General features: G+C 34.9%; 7 protein-coding genes across 13 annotated transcripts; 5 read left to right on the top strand and 2 right to left on the bottom strand.

Moving 5' to 3' along the window:
• Positions 1-9,361: 9,361 nt before the first annotated feature.
• LOC128873839 (uncharacterized) lies at positions 9,362-10,725 on the bottom strand. Its single transcript, XM_054117741.1, has 4 exons — positions 10,426-10,725; positions 9,940-10,081; positions 9,787-9,855; positions 9,362-9,688 (listed from the first exon to the last, which is right to left on the bottom strand). The coding sequence occupies exons 1-4, from the start codon at positions 10,476-10,478 to the stop codon at positions 9,533-9,535; spliced, it is 420 nt and encodes a 139-aa protein (XP_053973716.1). The 5' UTR covers positions 10,479-10,725; the 3' UTR covers positions 9,362-9,532.
• Positions 10,726-11,613: 888 nt separating this feature from the next.
• LOC128873988 (biogenesis of lysosome-related organelles complex 1 subunit 5) lies at positions 11,614-12,791 on the top strand. The gene is made up of 4 exons (XM_054118116.1): positions 11,614-11,791; positions 11,895-11,977; positions 12,245-12,433; positions 12,535-12,791. Exons 1-4 carry the CDS (start codon positions 11,773-11,775, stop codon positions 12,700-12,702), a joined length of 459 nt encoding a protein of 152 aa, XP_053974091.1. The 5' UTR covers positions 11,614-11,772; the 3' UTR covers positions 12,703-12,791.
• On the top strand, positions 12,719-13,940 carry LOC128873986 (transmembrane protein 199). The gene is made up of 2 exons (XM_054118114.1): positions 12,719-13,281; positions 13,374-13,940. The coding sequence occupies exons 1-2, from the start codon at positions 12,864-12,866 to the stop codon at positions 13,622-13,624; spliced, it is 669 nt and encodes a 222-aa protein (XP_053974089.1). The 5' UTR covers positions 12,719-12,863; the 3' UTR covers positions 13,625-13,940.
• Positions 13,941-14,090: 150 nt separating this feature from the next.
• Positions 14,091-15,352, bottom strand: LOC128873987 (chromatin accessibility complex protein 1-like). The gene is made up of 2 exons (XM_054118115.1): positions 14,924-15,352; positions 14,091-14,476 (listed from the first exon to the last, which is right to left on the bottom strand). The coding sequence occupies exons 1-2, from the start codon at positions 15,056-15,058 to the stop codon at positions 14,099-14,101; spliced, it is 513 nt and encodes a 170-aa protein (XP_053974090.1). The 5' UTR covers positions 15,059-15,352; the 3' UTR covers positions 14,091-14,098.
• On the top strand, positions 14,884-22,591 carry LOC128873979 (probable elongation factor 1-delta). Of its 6 annotated transcripts, none has more exons than XM_054118106.1 (9): positions 14,884-14,971; positions 18,418-18,552; positions 19,288-19,776; positions 20,595-20,693; positions 20,927-20,996; positions 21,119-21,291; positions 21,604-21,673; positions 21,750-21,875; positions 21,960-22,591. In XM_054118106.1, the coding sequence occupies exons 2-9, from the start codon at positions 18,460-18,462 to the stop codon at positions 22,112-22,114; spliced, it is 1,275 nt and encodes a 424-aa protein (XP_053974081.1). In that variant the 5' UTR covers positions 14,884-14,971; positions 18,418-18,459; the 3' UTR covers positions 22,115-22,591. The 6 variants fall into 6 exon arrangements, with proteins under 6 accessions (XP_053974081.1, XP_053974082.1, XP_053974077.1 ...); XM_054118107.1 differs by lacking the exon at positions 14,884-14,971 and adding an exon at positions 16,000-16,160 and having other exon boundaries at positions 19,306-19,776; XM_054118102.1 differs by lacking the exon at positions 14,884-14,971 and adding an exon at positions 16,000-16,160.
• LOC128873981 (protein artemis) lies at positions 16,167-18,187 on the top strand. The gene is made up of 2 exons (XM_054118109.1): positions 16,167-16,367; positions 16,763-18,187. The coding sequence occupies exon 2, from the start codon at positions 16,779-16,781 to the stop codon at positions 17,964-17,966; it is 1,188 nt and encodes a 395-aa protein (XP_053974084.1). The 5' UTR covers positions 16,167-16,367; positions 16,763-16,778; the 3' UTR covers positions 17,967-18,187.
• A 1,040-nt stretch (positions 22,592-23,631) lies between the features above and the next one.
• On the top strand, positions 23,632-24,657 carry LOC128873990 (splicing factor 3B subunit 6). Of its 2 annotated transcripts, none has more exons than XM_054118120.1 (3): positions 23,632-23,767; positions 23,861-23,979; positions 24,160-24,657. In XM_054118120.1, exons 1-3 carry the CDS (start codon positions 23,735-23,737, stop codon positions 24,383-24,385), a joined length of 378 nt encoding a protein of 125 aa, XP_053974095.1. In that variant the 5' UTR covers positions 23,632-23,734; the 3' UTR covers positions 24,386-24,657. The 2 variants fall into 2 exon arrangements, with proteins under 2 accessions (XP_053974095.1, XP_053974094.1); XM_054118119.1 differs by having other exon boundaries at positions 23,632-23,773.
• The last annotated feature ends 188 nt before the right edge of the window (positions 24,658-24,845 follow it).

Raw genomic sequence — 24,845 nt, 5'->3', positions numbered from 1 at the left:
ATGTACTTTTGATACACGTACGAAGTATTTGTATCAGACGCTCAGATATCTTCTGAAAAAATTCCTCCAAACTTCGGCGTTTGTTTCCCTCGGGCCGACTCGCTTTAAACAAAGACGATTATTTTTGAAAATCGACATTTCGTCGCGCAGTTGAATGCTTTTCATCTTCCCACATCCGTCTCTAATAGCGATCGACATGTCGAACGTCAGTGAAACACTGTCAACGGATACAGGAAAAAGCGTATTTCCCGACAGCCCGGTAACGATTCGTCCGCGGACCAGACGGAATTAATCAGTTCTCCCGCGGCCGAGCTTTCGAGTCACGTTTTATGAAATTCCAACGAATCGAGTATAACGGGGTAACGCCTGTAAATAACCGACGAACAGACCTCGCAATAGATTAAGAGGAATAAATTCGTATTGGCGTCGGTGGGCCCGGTTTTCGTCGCTAAATAATCCAGATCGCAATCGTTTCGCGACGGGAGGAGGCGGCACGGTCGAGCATTTAAACTCGCAATTAGAATGTTCGTTATTGGCCGAATGGGACAAGACCACAGTGGCGCACCCACAAATTTATCAAGGGAGGTTGCCGACGGGAAATGAACACGACCGCAACGCAATACTTCTCCGCGTTTTACTTTAATATTTAAGCGATCCGGTCCACGGAAAATAATCATAAACGACTGAATAGATCTCATTGAAACTTTATATTGAAGTAACATAAGATCAAATTACGAACTCTTGCACATTTTTCGTTTTTCTGATATATTAGGTTGTCCCAAAAGTTTCTTTCGCTTGATTAATAAGTAATACATGCGCAACATTTTATGTTTCATGTTACATTATTGAATTGTGCACGATTCATTTTGCTCCATTACTGTTACAACATGAATATCTATGAAATTAGATTGTCTGTTTATATAAACACGACCACATGAAATAATTGAGTGCAACTCGCGAAAGAAACTTTCGGGACAACCTAATATATTCGTTATTTGTGAAATTATCATAAAATGTTTTAAATAAACCTTACAGAGAACGAAATTCTGCGTGAAAAATTTTGATGAACTTTTTCTCTATCAGTTTTAGTAAACATAGAATATAGATATTTACTAGGCATGGGGCTGCAATCGCTCGCACCCTCTCTGGATGCGCCACTGCCGGACCAAGCATTTTTCAGCCGGGTGGCTGGCTTTAAGGGCGAATTGCAACGCGCGTCCGCGACCTGTAAATCTCCTGGAAACATTTTCGGAGGCCTGCTCGTTTTCTCCTTCTCTGGTTGGTCCTCTATCCCATTTTTTCGCTCGTTCGTTTGTTCAAAACTGCCCGTAATGGCGCTCGACGCAGTCGGTTATATCCTCGTCGTGTTCGTAATTAATCCACTCGCAAGAAATACGCGCGGAGCGACCCGAGCCCTCCCGCATCGGCGGAATCAACTGCGATCCGTTTAAGAGACTCTTATCTCCGGCTATTCGTTTTCTTTTTTACGACTTCGACGCATGGCGTGCTTCGTAGAAAAGCGATTTCGTTGTCGGGTGATAGGCGAAGAAAGTGTTTCCAAGAGTATATGTCGCCTAAAGGGACTATTCGAGAGGGAAAATTGTATTCCCATCGCGATACTTGCAGAGATATCAACCCTGTGGCCGATAACCGAGGGTCAGGTTCTAATGAGCAAACTGTGATGTTTTTGTTGAAATTGTAGATGCTCATTCGTTAGAAAATTCTACGTTGATTCGAATTTTCAGAATGAAAACAAAGGTGCACTATTTTATAGAACGCGTGTAATGGTAGAGTATCTTTTTTCCTTTTTTACAGACGTATCATTATAAATAATTTGATGAATAAATCTGAATAGCCTGAGGGATTCGTGTAACGAATATCTTAAGCTGTACAATTAGAAAGATACTACGGATTTGCATAACGATAGCTATTACAACGTGAGTTCTTGCACTGCTGCACCGTTCCCTGTTTCTTGCAATAAACTTTACCGGAATCTTCTAAACGTCCTCTAGGCAGAGTGAGCCAATTGCATCGCTTAGGTTTAATAAAATCTAATTTAATTTAAAACACGAATATCAAAATAAAGAAAAATATATATATATATATATGTACTTGGTGTCTTCCGTAAGTTGACCATTTAACAGCATCATTTACAGTGTTTAATATTTATACCTCGTGTGGCGTAGGTAAAGGTCTTTCGCCACCTTGCAAAATTAGAGGCTCCGTGCACCGTCTACATTTCTCGAGCCTCGAATTCCAAATTGAAAAGAGGAAAACAATTTTCTCGTAATTAGCGACAAGGCAGGAAAGCGTATCTTGGGAAGCGCGCCATTATCACAGCGATTTTCTGGACGTTCTATCGCGAATTTCGTTGGAAAAGAGCACGGAGGGCACGTAGGAAGGTGGGGAACACGCGAAAGAACAATAATTATTCTCCTCGAAAATAGTGGGGCAAGGGAACGTCGCGAAACGTGCCGTGCTTCCAGACACGCAAGTAATACGAGTCAGTAACAAGTCAGCCGTTCCCGCTGGAAACGAAAATGGGATAAGGACGGGACAGTCTGTTTGTTTAAATTAAATTCGAACAAAATCTAATGGCTCGATTAATCTGCCTGCTCGTGGAAAGACTTTTCAATTTTTAATTCAATTTAATCTATATTAAATTGAAAATAATTTGTTATTAGTAACATCATTGGTATGTTGTTGCACTGAATCCATACATCACAATTTAACGTTTTCAACCTACGTTGATGTTTTCGTCAGAATAAACTACTTTCCTGAGTATTAATTATTTTACTATTTCAAATACTAAGTTCAAGAGTAATTAATGTATTAAATACGGATACATGATCTTTTAAGAGGATTGAAATGACGTCCTTTTATGAAAACAGGTGGTTTCTCCAAAAGGGAACATTAAACGACTGTACACCGCATTTCATAAGCCAATTATTATTTAACGTTGAGTAATTTCGGTGGCTAGGATTGCGCTTAATAATTTTGATTGCCGCATTATGCTTTTAAATTAATTAAATTCATACGCGATGTTGGTCCAGGCTTGTGTTGGACCAAATTAAATGCTTTCTGGCAATATTATATCTTTATATCGTTGAATTCAAATCACATATTAGTTCGTGTCATTATTAATAATAAATCCTTGTAGTATGCATTATAAATTATTCTACAATGACTAAGTAAGTATAATGCTTCAGATGACTGCGAATCACTCAAAATTTATATAAGATTTTCCAAGGTTTGGATAAGTAATAAACATCACAAAAGTATCTTTAAAATTCAAACAAAGTAATTTTTTATCTATAAAAGAAAGTAACTAGTCTTTAAAATAATTCAGACATCATGAAGCTATTTACTTCAATCCAGATACAAGCACATCGCACTTTACTGTGAATTTTAATCAAATTTGTCTTCCCATGATGAATGAATAAATTAAATTTATTCGCTCAGTTTTTCCCTTTGAGCGATGAATTCGGCGTTGGTCGTTAACCGAATGTAATCACGCGTTACAGCGTAATTAATATCTGACATTAAGTAATTAGCCAACTAATTACTTAATTCATTGAATTTAATAATATCGACGTATTATCGCCGTAGGAGAAACGTAACAAACGATCCGCGTTAGAGCGCGTCGAATTTACGCTGCGGCTGGAAGCGTAATTTATACTTTCTAAAGGACCATTAAAATCCACAGCGAAATGACGAATTTACACGTGGCCGCATAATAAAACGCTCTCCAGCTGCGGTGGAAAATGCAGAGGGAACTGCTTTTCAGGGAATGATTTAAATTGTTTACTTGCACGCGAACGAATCGCCGCGAAACAACCTATAAAGCGTTTGATGAAGAGGTAAACACTCGATCATTTGTATAATTTGTCATCGGGGCCTGTTATTGGCCGTAGAGTGTACGTGAAAGTTACACACTCGTATGGAATAGTAAGCACTTATTATCGTTCAAGCATTTGCTAGGTTTTCCTGTTTATACATTTCAATAAAATTTGCAGCTCGAGAGAAGCACGAAACACGATTAGGATCTGAAGCGTGAGATAAAAGCAAATTGATCCATTCAAACTTATCCTTAAAATGCTATCGAAATACTCTTCCTTTTTAAGGGAATGCCGTTACAATGAATCTAGAAGCCACCACGATGCAGCCTGAACAAATATCAAAAATGAAATGCTGCGAGTCAGAGTGGGAACATCACCTCTGGGATCCTTCGCGTCGAGTATGAACGACGAGTGTTTATCTTCAAATGGAAAACACCTGAAATGCATCAGTTACGCGCGATTTATAATTCGCAAATTGGCAACATGTTCGGGGTCGAATAACGATCCGCCGTATTTTCGGACACACCACCAGGGACATGTTGGCCGAAGAAGGAGAATCATGTTTACCGTACCGGATCCCCGATCGTATATAAGGTTCCTGGAGGAGCGTCTGGTGGGAAATATTTTCTCCGTGAAAGATCCTTGCACGTCGGTATTGGTTTTGCGGTTTTCGCAACGCTATTCTGGTTTTCTTTATCCGTGTGTGTAGCTCGTTTATACGTGAAATTCGGCGGACGTACAGCTCGCTTCAGACAACCAGGTCGATTTGGCTCGAATTCACTGGGGGTAGTTCGGGGTAAACGGATTAGGTTGTCGAAGATACTTTACATACCGAATCGGTTACTTTCTGGAGTGGCATTTTCGACTTGGCTGGGATTCGGATATATCGTTGTTGTTCATAGTATTTTACAGAGAATTTAGCTTCGATCTTTAATTCAAGCACTATATAAAACGTGTCAGTATCTAGACAACAATTTTGCCCCTTTCGTTCGCTAACTCGAAGGTACTATTCAAAAATGTAAATTTAAGAAAGGAGTTTCCGACTGAAATTGCGATCTGACCGTTAACAAGAACGTCGAGTGACCCTCGAGGGCGCGGAGGAGATCCTCGAAAAGGGCGCGGGAAGCTGAGCGTGACGAATAAAAGGGAGAGAAATTTTAAAGTGGGTCGAGAAGGGGGACGACTACAAGGCGGGCAAAGTTAGAGCGCCGGAGAGCACGGTAATTAATATCAGTTTAGCGGGAACTTAGAAGACGCAATAAGTTAATAAGCAGGTCTACGAAGTTTCGCGCGCCGATCCACCGGGCTTCCGGTTCCTGTGGAGTCGATCCGGCAACTCCTCAACCAATTACGACAATCACGATCCATGGCCAAAGAATTACTCGACTTTATTGCTACGAAAATAATCGACGCCAGCTCGATTAATCCACTTTGCGTTATAATTGCTCGACACGAAGATTGAAAAGTTTCAACACTAGCAATCGAAAGGGTTGTCGAAGTACTCTTTTCGAACCTAAAAAATGTTGAGGAAGAAATACACAAACGAATGAATTAGGTAATCAGATGAAGACAACGTTGCACGAACTCTAGCTAAAGTACGAACTCAGCAAGGGAAATTTCGCCAAGCGTGTTCCGGGTTCATCAAAAGTTGCCCGAATCATAAGGCTCAGCGCCGACGTCATCGCGAGTCAATTAGCGTCTACCCAGCGCTGGAAAGACGTCAAAGTACGCCTGCCGGGGCACCGAATTCCAATTTCACCGTGGATCGAAGCGGTAATCAACTGCGAGCAGCCAATAATCGCGGGAAGCCACCGGCTGGCAAAGCGGCCACTGCGACGTGTCGCTAATAGGTAAACACACGTGCATAAATACGTCTCTCTGTCGCGCTTGTCGAGCCACGCGACCGTAGATGTAGTTCCGAAGCCGATTTCCAGGTGAAGTAACATGTAACGTATGATCTGTAATGGCATCGGGGGCGAGACACACGCGGAAGCTTACCAGGCACCGGGCCAGATTAAGGCAGCTAAAGTAGTGTTTGTACGTCACGTTACGGGAATGTTGCATACCGTGACGCGACAGCCAATGTGTGCCTTTAAACCATCATGACGGTTTAGACGCAAATGATTGCCATGAAATATGAAATGTGTTGATATATACACGGTCTATCTAAAAAGAAACCGAACTTTTGCTATAAAAAGAAAAAAGCGCATGTAATGTAAACGAGGATCATCCTCGTTTGGAGCTACCAAAGTGACCTCTGATCCTACGAAATTTCTTTCAGAGTCGCCAAGTGTCTCGAGGGATGTCCGTTCCTCCAACAGCGTACGATTTCTGATCAGATGCGACACAATGGACCGTCCAGTGGTAAGGAGTCCACGTACAGGTCAGCAGCCACGACGCGCGTGCTGAAGTGACATTAAGGAGGCGTGAGAGGCCTGCGGAGGATTAAGCCGGCTTATAGGCTCTAAGGCGATGTTTGCACGTCGAATCGTGTACTCCATGGTCTGCAACGTGGAAGGGACCACACGCATTAGCGGTGTCGTGACCAGTAATTGGTCGGCGACACGCGTACACGTCTGACCGATGATCTTATAGCAATCGTGTTGCCTCAACATGGAAAACAGAACATGGAGACTAGACAACAAACTTTGGCGATACCCATCAAATATACCTATATCCTGTTCGATAAAGGCGAACTACTAAGAATCCTGCAATAGGAGGATCGCTATCACAATCACTGAACGTCTGAAACGATAGTTTACCTCGTCCTAGAGCATTAGTGTCACTCCAAGGAAGCAATTTGTCTTTATTAGTGGCGCGTCAAGTTGTTTAGATGCCGCAGATCTTACGCATGGATTCATAAGCTCTCGCTCCAGATATTAGCCCCGTTAATATGAATATTAATATCACGCACGGGTCTACGGGGCTTTGATTACTTTCCGATATGTCTCTCGTGTGACTCCCATTGGCCCCCGTAAACTGATCATTTATACGAACTAATTACGGATTCCTTCGCTGAGCTTAACTTGGTACCACGCCGTGTCCCACCCTCGCGACCCTTCCTAACTCTATTTCTGTTTCTTTTTCGCTTCCAGCATTTCTGTTTCGTCTCTGATCTATTTTCAACACTTTTTCCATCCGAGAGGTATTCGTTATACGGAGCTCTGCCAGTGACTTTGAATTAATGGTCCGAAGCTGCGTGTTTCGAGCGATGACGTCGTCGAAGGCTGCTTCGGATGTTGGACGAATGGCCTGCCGAAGGTATACAGTTTTTAGTAGCTCCGAAAAGACACCCTCGAAGAGAGTGTCTCGAAGAGAGGAGAGGAGAGGATTCTTAATTGAAAAATGTCTCTTGTTGACAATTAACATCGAAGTGAGGAAACAGAATGAAAGATCAATTAAATGATGTCTCTGGCATCTTGCAACTCGTGTTTTTATTCGTGTTGACTTGAGGTTAGTATCTATGAAGTAAGACTAGATAGTGGGAGAAACTGTATTTTTCATTTAATAAGGTGAAAATACAGAGCTTCGACTCTGATAAATTTTTACGAAAAAGTGGACCTTCTTATAATTGCCTCGAAGAGCTAATCGGTTTCGCCTGAATTGAAGATATACAAATGGAATTCATAATCCTTGGACACAGATGGAAGACGCCTAACGCACCAACGACGAAAGCGTAGAACGAGGTGTTGATTCGATTGCTCGAGATGCGTTCCCTGCGAGCCCGTATAATTCCGCGGTGCCTTTGTGCTCACTTGCACGCGCGAAAACACACAGAAACTAATATCCCGGCTAACAAACTAACGACGTATATACATGGTAATAACCGTGCATTGATTATCCTACCGGCGTAGAATTATTTACACGAACGGGGGCTCAACCGCCGGATCTTCGACGCGGTGTTACCCCGGAGATTCGATTACGCGACACATTATTGGGTAAACCGCTTCGAATCCGCGTTCCCGACTGATTGAGATTTATTTTACACCCTTGTCGGAAGATACCTTCCCCTAGTTTTGTGCAGAGGTGGGCGAAACTCTTGTCTAATAATCATTAGTAACTGTTCATTTAATTTGTGGAATTTATAGGACTGGAATTTGTGGAATTTATAGACTTGGAATTTGTGGAATTTATAGAATTTATAGACTAGAATTTTTAGTAAACTCTCGTATACAGGATCGCGGTTCGAACATCCGATGTAACCTAATTTATTTTGTAAGAAATACTTTTTCATTAAAATTACGTTTCGCACTTAATATAATATTATAAAGGGTTGGCGGCATCAGTAATTTCCCCTATTTTTCTTTAATCTTACTCGAAAGGATACGCGAAAGTGGATGACCACTACTCGCTACACACTAGTGGATGGGCAACAAGATCTACTTGTCTATCCCTCTAAAAAAGTAGGTCAAAACGAAGAGGTGCTGAGCGAGCGTTTTCCTCTGTGATCAAACGCAACATCGTTCAGAACAAATTTCTCGCCATCGAGAGGACCATTCTGAAAATAATCGTGTCAGCCTCGTGCGAGGCAGGAAGTCGAGCAGATTTCGACGGCGGTGGATGAGGGTTGCGCGAAAATGGCGGAGTCATTAAATCGGGAGAAGAAAGGACGACAAAACCGCGAGCGCACAATGGCTTCCCAAGGCTGGCAAGGTCGATATAGAAGAACCACGACGAAGGACTCATCTCCAGGAAGTCGAGGGAGCGATAACAAACCCTCTATTGAACTGGCTTCTGGGACGAGGCTCTCTGAACACCATTGACGAAATAGAAGATATCTGGGGATCCGTGAGAGGTGCTCCGTATTTCCACGCTAGCTCCAGAGTCGGACTGCGTAAGTATAATCGTTTCTGAACGAAGGAGGAATCTGAGGTGAGAGGAGAGGACAGCGTTTAATCCTTTTAAGCCGTCGATTTTGGTCAGTGGTGCCTTTGACGCGCGACGCCTGATCAGATTAAATTCGCCAGGCGGACGAAATCTTCGATCGAAGCCTCGAAAAAATGGCTTTCAACTATGTTTGCTTCCGTTTAAGTTGCCTGGCGCATATACACACTGTACCGAGTAAAAAAGCTTTAGTAAACATAGGTCCAAAGGTCAACCGTTTCTGAGATATAAACATTTTTGTTTGCTAGTATCATGATTGACTTACTTGCTTCCATCGCATGCGATGTGTATGTCGGTGTTTATTAATTTCATTTTTTCAATTTCGTGTACAGAAATGAGCGGTGGACACGTGGAAAATCTTCTATAAATATCAAAAACCCAGTAGTAAGTCAATCATGATACTAGCAAACAAAAATGTTTATATCTCAGAAACGGTTGACCTTTGGACCTATGTTTACTAAAGCTTTTTTACTCGGTACAGTGTGCCCTATACAACATACAATAAATATTGAACGCTTTTTTTTGAACACCCTGTATATCTATCGAAAAGCTAAACATTTGTATATATAAAGAAAACCAATCACAATGAAGGGGATTTCCATTCGTCAATGAACTTAGCAAGTATTTAGTTCGTACATTTTATTCCTAGACGAAACTTGATCAAAAATACAGATAACAAGGTTGAATGATGGTTGATATTCCGAGAACACAATTACATTTTCTTACCAAATTGTGTTCTTGCTCTAGTGAAGAACAATCGACTAAAATACTAATATTGACAAATTTCAAAAGGAGGACTGATCGAGGAGTTACGCGAAAAGCGCGGTTCGGAATGATTGATCGATCGATTCTCGATCCTCGGTGCACGGTATCGATATCCCCTCAATACAACAGATTCGATTTTTTCCTTTCAATTCCGTGGACTTCCATGCCGTTGCGTTACAGGCTTTTGAATACAACTCGACCTAAGAAGATAAAACCGTAAGTCAGATACTTAAAATAATGTTGAATGTCACATTTCAGATGTTTCAAATACAACAGGTTATTGTCTGTAACAACTCACCTCTAGATTCATTGTGGTAATCAGATTTTCACAAATTATATCCGGCGCTCTGGCCTCCATCGATTTCGCCTGTACAGAATATTTAAATTTGGACAACTATCCTTATAACGCAAGACAGAAACGTACATCAGTATCTATGAATTATTTACTTACCACAGCGATGCACAATTGGCGACAGTCCTCTTCGCCTTGTTCGTAACACGTGTCAAATTGAAACCCGTGTTCGATTATGGATTTTGATGTTCCCACCGGAAATACGGCGCACCAGCATGTAGTATTCTTCACTGATTCTTGTCTGGTTGAATCCAACAGATATGCGTTACTCGTTGTAATTCGTATGAAATATTAAATGGAATACATTTCATTTTAATTATGGTGGGAAATATTTGAATAACTTAATAATCGAAAATTATTACTCCCATAAGGAAATCAAATTAAATACACGAGTAGTCAGTGCAGACACAGATTGTTAGACTAATAATTGTATTAATAACTGCTATTGTTAGTTGAATTAATTATGATTTATTTAATTTGGGTCTTCATCTAATGTTTTTGTTCTGTTTAAATAGAACCATTTTAGATATATTATCACGGGAAAAAAATTCTGACAGAAAGCAAAAGAATTCGTGAAATTGTTACATTGTGACAGGTAGAACGATGAAGAACAGGGTGAAACGCAGGATGGGATCCATTGTGCACTCGACGACGTTTCGATGCTCGATATCGATACCGATCTTTCGCAACACGAATGGCAAAGAATCGAAGGGAAGTCCCTTTTTATAGTCCACAGATATCCCCACTATCGACTGTGAACTGTATATTCGGACCCACGGGACGATTCTCGCGATGTCTCAAATATTCAATTGATAATTCACGGAATGCATTTTTGTAACATGAGAAGGAAAGTAATTTGATGTCGGACGCGCGGCTCAACTTCGCGATAAAATACCTCGGGTTTCAGAAGCGACTCTATTTAAAGTCTTCCTATCATATCGTTAGTATCAGGAAAATTATATTTCTTTAGCATTGATACACTCTCGGGTGTAAGTTTTTCTGGTTCTGCGTAAAATATTTTACCCGCCAAAACATTTGAAAGCTGTTACTTAGCAACTAAGCCATAAACTACACAGAGGGCTGTGTGATAAACGTACAAAATTGATATCAGCGCCACAAATGTGAAGAAGTGATACGGCTCCCGAAACAAGGAGTGATCCACGGACATTATCCGTGGAGCCCAGCCCCTGTTATCAACAATCAATAATTTTTTGTTTCTGAATTTCATTTATTTCAAACAGGTATCATTTGTTTAGTACAAAAATTGTTCTAAAAACGTATATTGTAAATTATTATATTACTTAAATTACGTTTTAAATATTTTTTAATAATAAATATTAAATTTACCACATAAGTATACAGGGTGTCCCAAAAATGTTGTAACACCTTGAAAGGGGTGGTTCAGGGGGTGATTTGAAACAACTTTTTCCTTAGCGAAAATGTTGTCCGAGGCTTCGTTGAAGAGATATTAACGGAAAACATTGACCAATCAGAGCGCGCGTGTATACCGTTGGAGCGGCCGCGGTAGCGAAGGCTATGTGCTAAACGGCCGTGCTCGTACGCGAACAAGTGACTCGACGTGCATCGAAGGACATTGGACGCGGCCGCTTAGCTCGTAGCCTTCGCTACCACGGCCGCTCCAACGGTATACTCGCGCTCTGATTGATCGGGGTTTTCTGTTAATATCTCCTCAACCAAGTCTCGGACAACATTTTCGCTAAGGGAAAAGTTGTTTCAAATCACCTCCCGAACCACCCCTTTCAATGTGTTACAACATTTTTGAGACACCCTGTATAAGAAATATTTGAATTTAGCACAATGTACAAAAGCAGTTCATATACGTCACTATAGTGTCAAGTATAGTAGTAGTAATGTACCGAAGTGTCCGAAGTACTATCCTACTACACGCTACATGGAAGATCATTGAAGATCATGGCGGCCATTATTAAAGGTGCGGCATATACGGATTGATTACAAATTCATAGATTTCAAATTTCTTTTTTTTTATCGCGACTGTTCATTATAATATTACTCGCGATATGACGTTTTCGTAGACACCGGTGAAATTTGGAGCCGACTTTTTGATCATCGACCGTTTACCCAAGGTGAAATCTCCTTCTTCCTGCGGGAATTTCAGGTAAGGTATTACTCTAAAATTGTTCACAATGATTTCTAGCAAGAAATTGTTATCTAATACACGAAAACGAATGAAAACACTTGTTGTCGCAATATTACTTGTTCAGATAACATCTTATCGAGTATAACCTACAACATGACTTCGTGACATTTCAGTTTTATAAGTGGTTCTAGACTGAGATGTTGAATATTAATACAAAGTCTATTGTTTGTTCATTTTGTTTCTTATTAACTCTAAAAATACATATTAGGGGATTTATATTTATAGGAGAAGAGAGGTGACAGGGAGGTGGAACGACTTTTCAAAATACTTGAATACTCAACAGAATTGAAGGAAAATGAACTTGATCGAACAGAGCAACTTGGGGATTGCCATTTGCCTAGCTTAAAAGCAAATGTTGATGTTGCACTGAGTATGTGCGAGAAAGTTCTTCAAAGGGAACATAATTTTGACATTGTATGAATTATTTTAACTAACTCTTTAATTATTATACAAGGAATATTGTTTGTAATAGATTCATATTTGTCACTAATGCATACATTCTATGATAATTTCAGGATATAGCATTACAAGAAAACAGGGAAATAAGAAAATTTGAGTGGGAGAAGTTTGTCAATGATATGAGTAAAAAGTGTGAAAAAGTAAATAATATTTTCGAAGAAAAGGAGAACGAAATAAAAGAATTTTATGACGATCTAGAAAGAAAGTTACATATTACACCATAAAGAATCTATTATTATATTATTATATCACTCGTAATAATATTTTCTACTCTGTAATAGCTAATATAATATAAAGTAATTCCAACTCTGCATTTAACATATACAACTTTCCTAATAATGTTATTCTGTTAGCAATAGAATATTTGTACTTGAAAAGTATAAGAATGCCGATTGAATTAATTGAAGACACTTCTATAAAAATAAATCCAAATAAGAAGTTAATTGAATTTGTTTTTAAAAATATTAAAAAAACTAACGATGCTCCATCTGGTATTGTTGCTTTAAAGAAGTCTGGTAAAGATAGGCGAAAGGATGTTTTATTGAAATTGGATGACATAAGATGGCTGAATTCATACCTAGAAGAGCACAGAAAAACAAAACTGGAAAATGTTTATTTACATGAACTATTAGAACAGGCAGATATACAATTACCGACACCAAAAATTACTCCACGGAATCCTGACCTAGAAGCTAGAATACAGAAACTGAAAGCACAACAGGATGCTAGAGAATACAGAGCTATGACCAAAGGTGTTGACTCAGTTAGAAGAAAACTACCAGAAGACACTATTTCTTTTCAAAGTGAGATTACTGAATTAAAGTATAAATAATTTTTTTGGTGAACTTTATTTATATGTATATATATAAAAATATGTGTTTCATTTATTTTTCAGTGAAGCAAATAAATAAGCAACTCATAGCTGTTGCACAATTTGTATTTTCTGTACTAGCAGGTTTTGCCTTTGGATTCATAGGGGTGGAGTTGATTGTTGGAAGTTTAGACTTTGGATTTAGATTATTACTAGGTATAATTTGTGCATTAATCATAGCCTTGGCTGAAATCTACTTTTTAGCCATTAAATTAAACGAGGATGATTATGATACAATATCAACATCAATACCAAAAAAATTACATCAAGAATAAAATGTTACAAGTGATTATTATAAAAGTGTATTCTAGAATTAATGGATTATTTTGCAATTTCTATAAGTAATACTATAATGTGGCATAAAAGTTTTCAAAACAAATGATACAGCTAAAAGATACATTCAACACAGAGGAATCTGCATTTTATTTTTTTCAATAATTAAATAAAAATAGCAAGGAGCTTTTTGGGCTGATAGATTATGAAAAATAAATAAATTCCTTCCTTTGTACAAATGCTTACAATGTTTCTGTAATGTACCTACATAGTATGTGATAATCTTTCTTATTGAATACATATAAAAATAATGCTCAATTCCTATAATTATTGTTCTTACTCCATCTATGGTATTAAATACTGATAAACACCAAACATTTATCTACAACCACATTTTTTCAATGAAGTATAAGCAATTTCCTTATGTAATCTAAACCTATTTATGGTAATGTAAATGAAACTCCATGTCCACTTCCTTATCTTTTAGTTTCATTCTCGCTCTCACTCTTTCCACTGACCAAGTCACATTTACCATTCTCCTTTGTTTCACTTTCTTCATCACTATTTGACGAGCTCCCATCCTCTGGTTTTCTATCATCGCTGTCTGTACAAGAATCTGTTTCTGAATCACTATCACTGTCCGAATCTGTACTACTCTCTGAGCTACTGTGCCTATTTTTGGCTGCCATCATTTCTTTAAATTGTTTCACTGTTATTTTCCTAGGCATTATTTCTCTTAGAAATTCCAAAGTATCATTAGTTTGTACCACCTCTGCTAGATTTTTATAATCTAAAGAATTGCCTTTACTCCCTTGTAAATGTGCTTCCTCTGTTAAATAATGTATGAATAGTTCCTGAAAAAATTCATAAAATGCACGCATTCAAATACAATGTATGAAAGACAATTTTGTATTGTTAGTATTATTATTGTTATATAATGATGGTTTAAAAGAAATTCGTTAAAATTGAATATGCTCTACATTAGAGAGTAGTAGGTACTATATATTGTGGCAATTGAAGCGAGTAAATATTAAAAACTTATGTTTCATTTTTACATTTTTAATTTCCAAGACCTGATATAAAATAGCTTATTGTCCAAATCGAAAAAACGTCTGCACATGCATAAAATGTTATCGAAATACGTTTATACGTTGAATGAATTTCGAATTATGAGATGTATTATAGATATAGAGATTACAAAAATGTAAACCGCGAAACGGCAAGTATGGAAACTACATAAATATACAAAATAACCATATCGAGCGTCACTTAACCTCAAAATGTTCTGGCATTAATCTCACCGTAGCTTTCGTGACTACATATAATCCATCCTGGCCGATTGTGTCAACGTAAGGAGAACTTTTCATAATCGTTTTCACTCTTGACATAGGCAAACGTAATTCCTTCGATTTGGTCGGTGATCCTTGTGCAGTCATCTTCACTGAAAATTGATTTCTGCTAGAAACGTAAACGTCGTAAACCACCTCTTCCAACCTCTTTCACGACCAACGTAATTTTGCCAATCCTTACAAATCAATTACCGCTAATTTTTTTACTTTGCACATTGTGTGTAATACTCGAATATATACCGGATATATTTTATAGAATAATGAAAATAATAAATAATTATGACAATTTTGCTTATGCATGTCGTTTCAAACACGTTTTTTTCTTTTATACGTGTCTACATTTTTTTTAGATTTCCTACTTTTTCCTTCAGATGCAGTATTAAAAAGATACAACAAATCTTATATAATTCTATTACAAAATATTAGTTCGTTATCCTTGCTTTTTAAATTACATTTGTAATTGTAATTATTAATTGTTTAATAGATTCAATATTGTCCAACAATGTTGATGTAGATTAACCGTCTTCTAAAAATGATTGATTTCATTCATCCGATTCGTGATCCAAATCAGATGATAAAAGAATGAACACGAGTATCCGTGTTATTTAAATAGTGTAAATAAATTAATGTTTTCTCATTTGATTAACAATATTTGTAGTTTACTTATACATTGAATTCGTGTACCTATAAAGTATTCGAATATACAGTAGAACTATTTGAATAGTTCGAGTTCTATTCATAATCATCAATTTAGATTTCATCGCTATTTTAACTGTCTACTACCCGATGAAATAAATTATATTTAATTTATATTTGAAATAATTTATATTGATTTACGTGAGACGTCCTGTACAATATTTAAGATAAAAATGTTGCAAAATCAATATTATAATTTTTTAAACCTTGCTCTATATATTTAGTAGCCAGTAATTGTTCCACACGTAAAATTCAGCAATTTTTTAATTTAATATCATTTTTCTGTAAAGAATACAGCGAGAGTTGAAAATATTTTAAATAGTAAAAGTGTGTTGAATTCGCCAGTGTGATCGATTGTATCAGTGACATCTTCCATTGCCGTTCGTACACCACTGTGTCTATTTCTTTTCAATTAGCACGTTATATCCGGCTTACAACGATTTTGGCGAGCAGACAGTTGTTGCATCAATCTGACAATCTGTGACGAGTCAAGGTATATTTAATAATATTCAATTGGTACATAATCAACGCGTCCAGTTAACCGTTTTACAGTATCAGCGAACCTCAAATTAATTATACTTCGTTACATATCCAACGAATTAATCGATCAATACGACACATGGCGGATTCGTGTTTTTGAAGTTCCAACGTGAAATTTACTGATTGTTCGTTCAGAATAGAATTGATCGTCGGTCCATTGGTTCGTAAATGACCTCTTTTAATCCCTTTCTGTCGTTAATAACATATACAATCAATTTATGATTATAACCTACAAAATTACGATCTTATTCTTCAAATACGCAAACATCTGTTTTCTGTTTGTGACATCACGATTTCATTTGTACGATATAAAAATTTGTTACTCTTATTATCTTCTTTCAATAAAGTTCTTGTATGTGATAAAATCGCATAAGTTACTTTGATTTTAATTGTTTGATTGCTTTCGTGTGTACTTGATTGTGTGGCAAAATGGTTTCTAATTTATTTACCAAATTGATTTTTTTACTTAGAAATCATGTCATGAATCGAAATTATTAGTAAGGTGGAATAGCTTCTATAAAAAAAACTATTTGCTTGATTGATTTAAAATTACAGGAATACATGTGGCAGAATGTCAACTTTTCTTGGGTTCATTAAGGAGATACCTGGCATCTCAGTGGATCATTTTGAAGGAGAAAACTTAATAACATCATCTTCTGTATTCTTTCTTAGTCATTGTCATACTGATCACATGAGTGGTTTATCCAAAGAATTTTTTATGTATTTAAACAAATGTAATAAGTATCTCTATTGTAGTCCTATTACAAAAGCATTACTAGAAAGTAAATACGATTTTCAAAGTTGTGTTAAAGAATTAAATATTAATGCACTCACTGTTATAGAATATGAACTGCAGAGTAAAGAGAAAATGCTCATTTCTGTTACCTCCATTTCAGCTGGTCATTGTTTAGGTTCTGTAATGTTCATGTTTGAAGTAAATAATGTGTCGATATTATACACCGGCGATTTCCGCATTAATCCAACAGACTTTCCAAAGTTGAAGAACTTACATTATTACAAACATTCTAAATTATTACCTAGAACATTTACTACAATTTACTTGGATACAACTTTTTTAGATTGTGATTTTCCTTCTTTGCCTACACGTGAAGAAAGTCTAATTAAAATGAGCAGTGTCATAAAAAAATGGATACATACAGACCCAAGAAATGTTGTTATCCTGGAGTGTTCTGCCACATATGGTTCTGAATTCCTATTTGTTGAACTTTCTAAAATGCTAAATATGAAAATTCATGTAACAGATTTTGTGTATAAAAATTATTGTCGCATCGAGCAATTATTTCATCATGTTACAAATGATCCAAGTACTACACAGATTCATGCTTGTACACCAAAACACTATAATAAGTCACGTTTAAAATGTAGAAATGATGTGCTCGATATACACATCATGACTATTATTCCATCTGTAATGAAATGGAGAGGTAAGGATACAAGCATAGTAGGAGAATGGGATAAAGAAAAAAAGAGAACTTACAATGTATGCTATTCTACACATTCTTCTTTTGATGAGCTCAAAACATTTATTCAGTATTTTAATGCATCAGAGATACATCCCTGTGTAGTTAAAAATGGGAAAGAAAAAGAAATGTATCGTTTATTGGATGAAATAAGAGGAAAATCAGATAAACAAAAAACGATTAATCAAATATATAAACTAGAATTACCTATTCATAAAATAGCAAATAAATCTTCCTTTAAGTCTGAATATTTTAATAGTGATGATGATAGCACATGATGCTTACTTATTTTATCAATGAGAAATAAATTATTTATTTATATTAATGAATAAATCACACCACGTGGTTATAGGGATATTAATAATTATTTGATAAGTTGTTGATTGATGAAAAGATTGTTACATAGCATTTTTATATATATATATAGATATATATTAACAAAAAGACAATTGTATAACATTTTTATATATTTTATGCATATTATTAAAAAGATTGTATTTTCAATAAATAAAAATGATTTGAATTTCTTCAACATTTTTATTTTCCATGTGTAAATATATAATCTTATATAATCTGTATTCTAATGTGTGCTATGCTGTTAAAGTCAGATATTTTTAAGTTATAAACACATAAATCATAGTTATACAAGTACAAATAAAATCTATGAAAAATTGAATAATTTTGTATGATGAAGTTAAAAAAAATTTAAGGTCAAATTTCATGTTACAGAAATTTACTTGCATCTTCACTTATTAAATAAATCCTTAAAAGATGGAAAAATCAGCATTAGCACAAGAGAAGGTATGGTTCGACAAGCCATCCTATGATAAAGCAGAACGACTGTATTTTGAAAAAATGGCTAAGGTAAGTATTTTTATTGCTGAATTATATATTAATGTTATTGGATTCATGAAGGTGATTGTCAATTGGGGTAGAATAAATGTTTTTAAACATACAAAAAAACAAATATAAAAAATATTTGGTTTTTATTTATTTTTGTTACAGTGAAACTAGAGTAGAACTTTATTGAAAATTATAGTACTTAAAAGTATGTTTATAAACAGAGAACTTTAAATCACAGCCCCAACATCTATGGCTAATGTATGCCCTTTTGCTATGCCTTGTGTTTTTTTCTCTATTAACAAAAACTTAACATTTTCTAACACACTTCAGGGAATATCTGGTGATAGGGAACACTTTGTCTGTTTGTAATTACACAAAGTCTTGGAAATTTTATTTTTCTCATAAAAACTTCATTCCTCTCCTTGTTGAATACTTAAATAAGTTATGTGGTATTGCATATCTTTTTTAATACAAAGCTTTTGTGGTAAACATATTAGCAACAGAAAAGTAAGAACATACAACTTGCAATGCAATTTTCAATTTGTTTATTTATATTTATGGTTACACACAACAATATAGTTTAATGTATTTACATATTCAAGGAGTTAAAAAATTGCATGACACTTTCACTGAAAGTATTTATAAAGTTGTTTTTGTTGGGATGATAAGAATTCTATTTAGCATGTAACAGAAACATGCTTCATTTAATTTTTATTCTATACATTAATTGCAAGACATCAATTTCCACTTGCATAGCTTGAAACATGTTTGAAGGTGGTGTCTCATGAAATTATTGAAAGCTGCTCGCTTAAATCTGAAATTTCAATAAGTAATAACTGTCAAGATATTTTGAACAGTAACTCTTTATCCGAAACAAAGTCTAAGAAATTAGAAGATAATAAATTATTGATTTCTGAAACTGAACAAAACGACATTCTCAAATATCCTAAAAATCAAAGAAAAGTCTCATTCTCACATACGACTAAAAGCGAGAATGAATACAATATGCAAAAGAAGGAAAATGTAGATGAGAACCAAAAGTCTGATAATGTTAACAATGACATAAAAGAAAAAGAGACTAGCCCATCAAATGACGTGTCTAAGAAATGTAATACAAAAGTAAAAGGAAAAAAGAACAAAGCTGAATCTAGACATAGAAATAGGGGAAAAGGAAATAATGATATTAAGGAAATGAAAGAAAATATTACACCACTAATAAGGAATATACAACAATTACCTAATCAGGTACATATTGTAATGGATATATTAATAAAATTTGTCTGCATCAATGTAGTATTTACAGAATTGTATTTAGTTCATCATAATATAAGTTTTATTGCCTAGATTATTGTAGAAATCTGCTTATAATATTTTAAAATATTTATTAAATATAATATTCTTTTAATTTTTTTCTATCACATTAGCAACAAACTGTGATCACTATTTCATTGAATACTTTCAAATCTATATCGTTATTTGAATCTTACATTTGATAATATTGTGTGTGTACATAAAAAAAATAATATGTACATATTCTTATGTGATTTAACAATATGCATGTTCTTCCTTTGTAAAAAAAAAGGAGATTGTAGCGCACGTATGTTGATTAGAAAATACATTTTATCATGGCCTTGGGTTTGTTGTTGAATAACATATTTACATATAATACTAACACATCTGTTTGCAACATTTTCTTTTGTAGTAAATACCAATTAGTACTTGTTAGTATGCTGTCAAATCGTTTGTTGTGCTTATTATTTATTCACTTTTTGAACATTCAGAATTTCTATCTCCACCTGGTTACACTAGAATGTTTACAGTAATGAACTGAAAATTTTATTTAGACTACAAATAATGTTATATAAAGTTACTTCTAAAAACAAATAATAATAAATAATAGTTTTCATTTTGGCTAATTTATACTTTATGTACATACAGAATAATTATATATTTTATATAATTTTAATGTAGTCATTAATTATAAATCTGGGTGGAGATATGATATTGGATTGTTTATAACAATCAGTTTGGTCTGAGTTGACCTTTAATATTGGTGGATGCAGGGAAATCAACAAACTACTAGTCCAATCTTATCTGCTGGTGGAAGTTTAGCCAATGAGGTCGCCAAGGCTCGTCAACATATTAAACAATCTTTACAGTGTGTGAGTACTGCACCCTTTGCACACCCTTATATAACAAATTTTCAAACCTGCTTACTAATATAATATCGAATATTGATGCAAACCCATGGGCGTAATATTTCATTGTTTTTGTTAAAATGAACTATAATTTTAATAAATCATTTGTTTCATCATATTTGGTTAGTATAGTATTACTATTATATACTATTATAGTATTTGTTTACTATTATTATATTATTACAATTATTTTACAGATGGACGACATTGCAACTGTTGCTGGTCTTACCACCCCAAATGATACCAAAAAGGATAACACAGATCTTGGTAAATATTGTGTTGTTTATTCAATTATTATTGAGTAAATGTGAATTTACTCAACAACAATGAATATTGCTGTTGAATTACATTATTGGTAATGTAACGTTTTCTGTGTTATAACATTTCAGTAATAGTCGTCGAAGAATTGCGTAATATCATTAATAAACTGGCAGCACGTGTGAAAGATCTTGAAGACAAATCTAATCAAACTTCGTGTCAGAATTGTGATCCAACTCCAAAAAAATTACCAGAAAAAACTGAAGATGACGACGATGTTGATTTGTTTGGTTCAGATTCAGAGGCAAGTGGGCAGAAATACTGCAAAAGACACTAAGCAGTTAATCTCCTTCCATTATATTTGAAGTCATTTCTGCACGATACTTATACATTTAGTACATTTTATACGTTTTTTCAAGTAGGGTGTAAAAATGTATAAATTGGACGATATTTACAAGACATAGTACACCAGATATTCCCAGAATACCAATGCATTCAATTATATTTTTCTATTTATTACATGAAATCAACAGAAATACTATTGTACAACTATTAAAATATAAATATTGTTATTTATGATCTGTGCTGTAAATTCTTCAAATACTTAACTTGTTAGGGAGAAGATGCAGAAGCTGCAAAAATTAAGGAGGAAAGATTGGCTGCATATGCCGCGAAAAAATCTAAAAGTAAGTTGTATACTAAACTTGCATTTCAAATATAATTACATTATATCTTTATAATAATAATAATAACAACTTACAGAACCAGCTTTGATAGCAAAATCGAACATAATATTAGACGTTAAACCGTGGGATGATGAGACTGATATGGCTGCTATGGAATCCGAAGTACGAAAAATTGAAACTGATGGTCTCTTGTGGGGAGCGGGTGAGTTACGAATATCGAGTGTCACTTTATAACCAATTTAATATCTAATTTAAATTAAGGATAAAAATAATTTTTTCCTTTCAGCGAAACTTGTTCCTCTTGCCTTTGGAATCCACAAACTTCAGATTTCGTGTGTTGTAGAAGATGAAAAAGTTTCCGTAGATTGGCTTACGGAAAAGATACAAGAAAATGAAGACTTTGTACAAAGTGTGGATATTGCAGCTTTTAACAAAGTATAAATTACTAACGAAGCTTTCTTCGTAGAAATTATATGACGGTTCTAATACAATCAGGCATTGGTCTGTTGTGCCATCTCTTCATTCCACTAGCAATATCTACTTTGATGAATACATTATTGCGTACGTCTTATATATTAAACACGATTGTCCAAAAACAAATCAGAGAAATTGCCGTCGTATTTCAATTATAATTATTCAATGTGTCAATGTATTAAGTAATTTCTAAGAATTTGGATAAAGTAAATTTTTAAACTGGGTGGTCGAGCATCAATACATTCTATCAAAAAAAAAAAAAAGATGTAATTTCTACATGTTTAAACTGTAAGTAAATATGTATGAAATGGTAATGCTGATGCGAAATCGAATAAAACAAAATTAAAGAAAATGATATTGCAAGTAAATAATGCCAATCACTAGTACCATTTTTAATTGTTTGTTTCGGAGTATTGTTACTACGAATAAAAATTTCGAACGTGATTCTTAGACCAATTATTTTTTCCTTGAAAATTCTTCCCATAAACAAACTCGCAAAAAAGCGAATATAAGCTTCTCCTTCTAAGCATGCACACAGTTGAATAAAAATAGAAATAGGAACGAATAAGATATGTATATAACAAATAAATACATAATTTAGGTTAGGAAAGAGCTAATAAAGTTGTTCTAATAAGTGGTGCATCGGTTCTGTGTGTAGCTATCTACATGAAAAGATAAGTGATGGGAAATCGATTGTGAACATCTATTGAAGTTAGTAAGGTTACTAAACGTAAACAAATTTCTCAGACAAGGGTAATGATAAGTGCATTTTATAATATGCAACATATATTTCATAGTATTCGAACGTTAAGGTAAAGGTTTATATCGATTAGGTCACATATATGTACCATACATATTGATATTTTTCACTTTCCAGTTTCAATTTCCGTTTAAAAGGACCGGAAATGATATTAAGAAGGGACAACCAATCACGGTTAACGTTTCATTTAAAACTTTTAAAAACTCATGGTAATGCAGAGCAACTACGATGATAAGCAACACAACGCAGAGCTACTCCGATGATAAGCCACAAAGTAATAAAGATCAACCGCGATTCCAATTAGTGTTGCGTATAATGAATATCGCGTCCGTTTAAAAGTAGTATTTAGAGTCAATTTAGCTTTTAATTAGTATTTTTTATTTTTCAACTACTTGTTGGTAAAGTAGGGCGTCGTGAATTGCCACATAACTGGAATTAGTGACGCCATCTAGCGACAAGAATGCGAACAATTTTATTCACTACTCAGTAGGATCGTATGTAGGGTTCAAGTACTTCATTCCTATTATTTATTATTTCGCGTGATACGAAACTATCTTTATTACTTTCTAAAAGGCATCCTACTTTATGAATAATGAAACAACTATATACCGCCAAATCACGCCAACTGTTCTCTACGGAAAGGAAACTTGCGCGCTCCAAATATTCTAGTTTTCCCTATCGTGGGGGAAAGAGTGAATTTCAGATGGCAACAGTGGTCACTAAGAGCACTGTTCAGTGTTGAATGAGTAATTTCAGTGTCGTCTAAAGAAATAAATTCTGCGATTGTATTTTCTGCATAAACGAGAAAAAACCTTTGTATTTCAATCATGACTATGGCAATACTGCAACGGAAGTCTAACGTAATTGTATAAATTAATGTGAAACGTTTACTATGTCATAAATTATTTTACTTCTTCGATCATGTTTGTTATTTTCTACAATTCTTTTTTAAGGTGAGGTTACCTCCAGAGGTGAATAGAGTACTGTATATAAGAAATTTGCCCTATAAAATTACGGCCGAAGAAATGTACGATATCTTTGGAAAATATGGAGCCATTAGGCAAATCAGAGTGTAAGTAATTATGATCTGTATTTCTACTTTGTAAATATGAATATAATAAGAACATCTGTACATACTTAAAAAAAAGTTGCTAGAATCATATACTGTTAAGTATTATTACAAAGAAATCATTGCTTAAAGCTACAATATACAGGTTGCTGAGTACTACATTGAAAGATTTTATCCTTTTAGGGGTAATACAGCAGAAACTAGAGGTACAGCTTTTGTTGTTTACGAAGACATATTTGATGCAAAGAATGCATGCGATCATTTGAGTGGCTTTAACGTTTGCAATCGCTACCTGGTAGTTTTATACTATCAAAGCAATAAAGCATTTAAACGAGTTGATGTGGATAAGAAGATGGAGGAAATAGATAAATTAAAAACAAAGTACAATCTGAATGAAGAAAAAAAATAATAACATAATTCTTTAAATTAAGCTAAGTGTAAGCATAAGTTTAAGTAACTTTCCAATTAGTGTTTAAGCAGTATTTGAGTCTGGAAGAGTTCTTTTAAATATTATCTTATTGTTGTAATTCATTCCCCAAATCAAACAATCCTGCTCTGTAACAATTGTTGTAGGTTTTAAAACAATTAAAATCTTAAGTATTTTTTGTGTGACTATGAATATGTAAATAAGGTGTGATAACTTTGTATATATAGAATATACACAATTTTTAATCAAGAAAATGTTTATAAGGTATAAAGAAATAAGTATTACATGTATACTTGTGTACTAAAATAGCAAGAAATATTATTCTTTTCTGCAATTCTGTTTACGTGTAAATAAGGTGTAATAACTTACTATATGTATATAAAATATATTTACAGTTTTCAATCAAATCAATCTCGATAAATTCTTTGACGAATATGCTTTT

This window comes from Hylaeus volcanicus, chromosome 3, assembly GCF_026283585.1.
Source record: "Hylaeus volcanicus isolate JK05 chromosome 3, UHH_iyHylVolc1.0_haploid, whole genome shotgun sequence".
Lineage (NCBI taxonomy): Eukaryota > Metazoa > Arthropoda > Insecta > Hymenoptera > Colletidae > Hylaeus > Hylaeus volcanicus.
The sequence above is the reverse complement of the archived record's forward strand: the minus strand, read 5'-3'. Positions and strand labels throughout refer to the sequence as shown.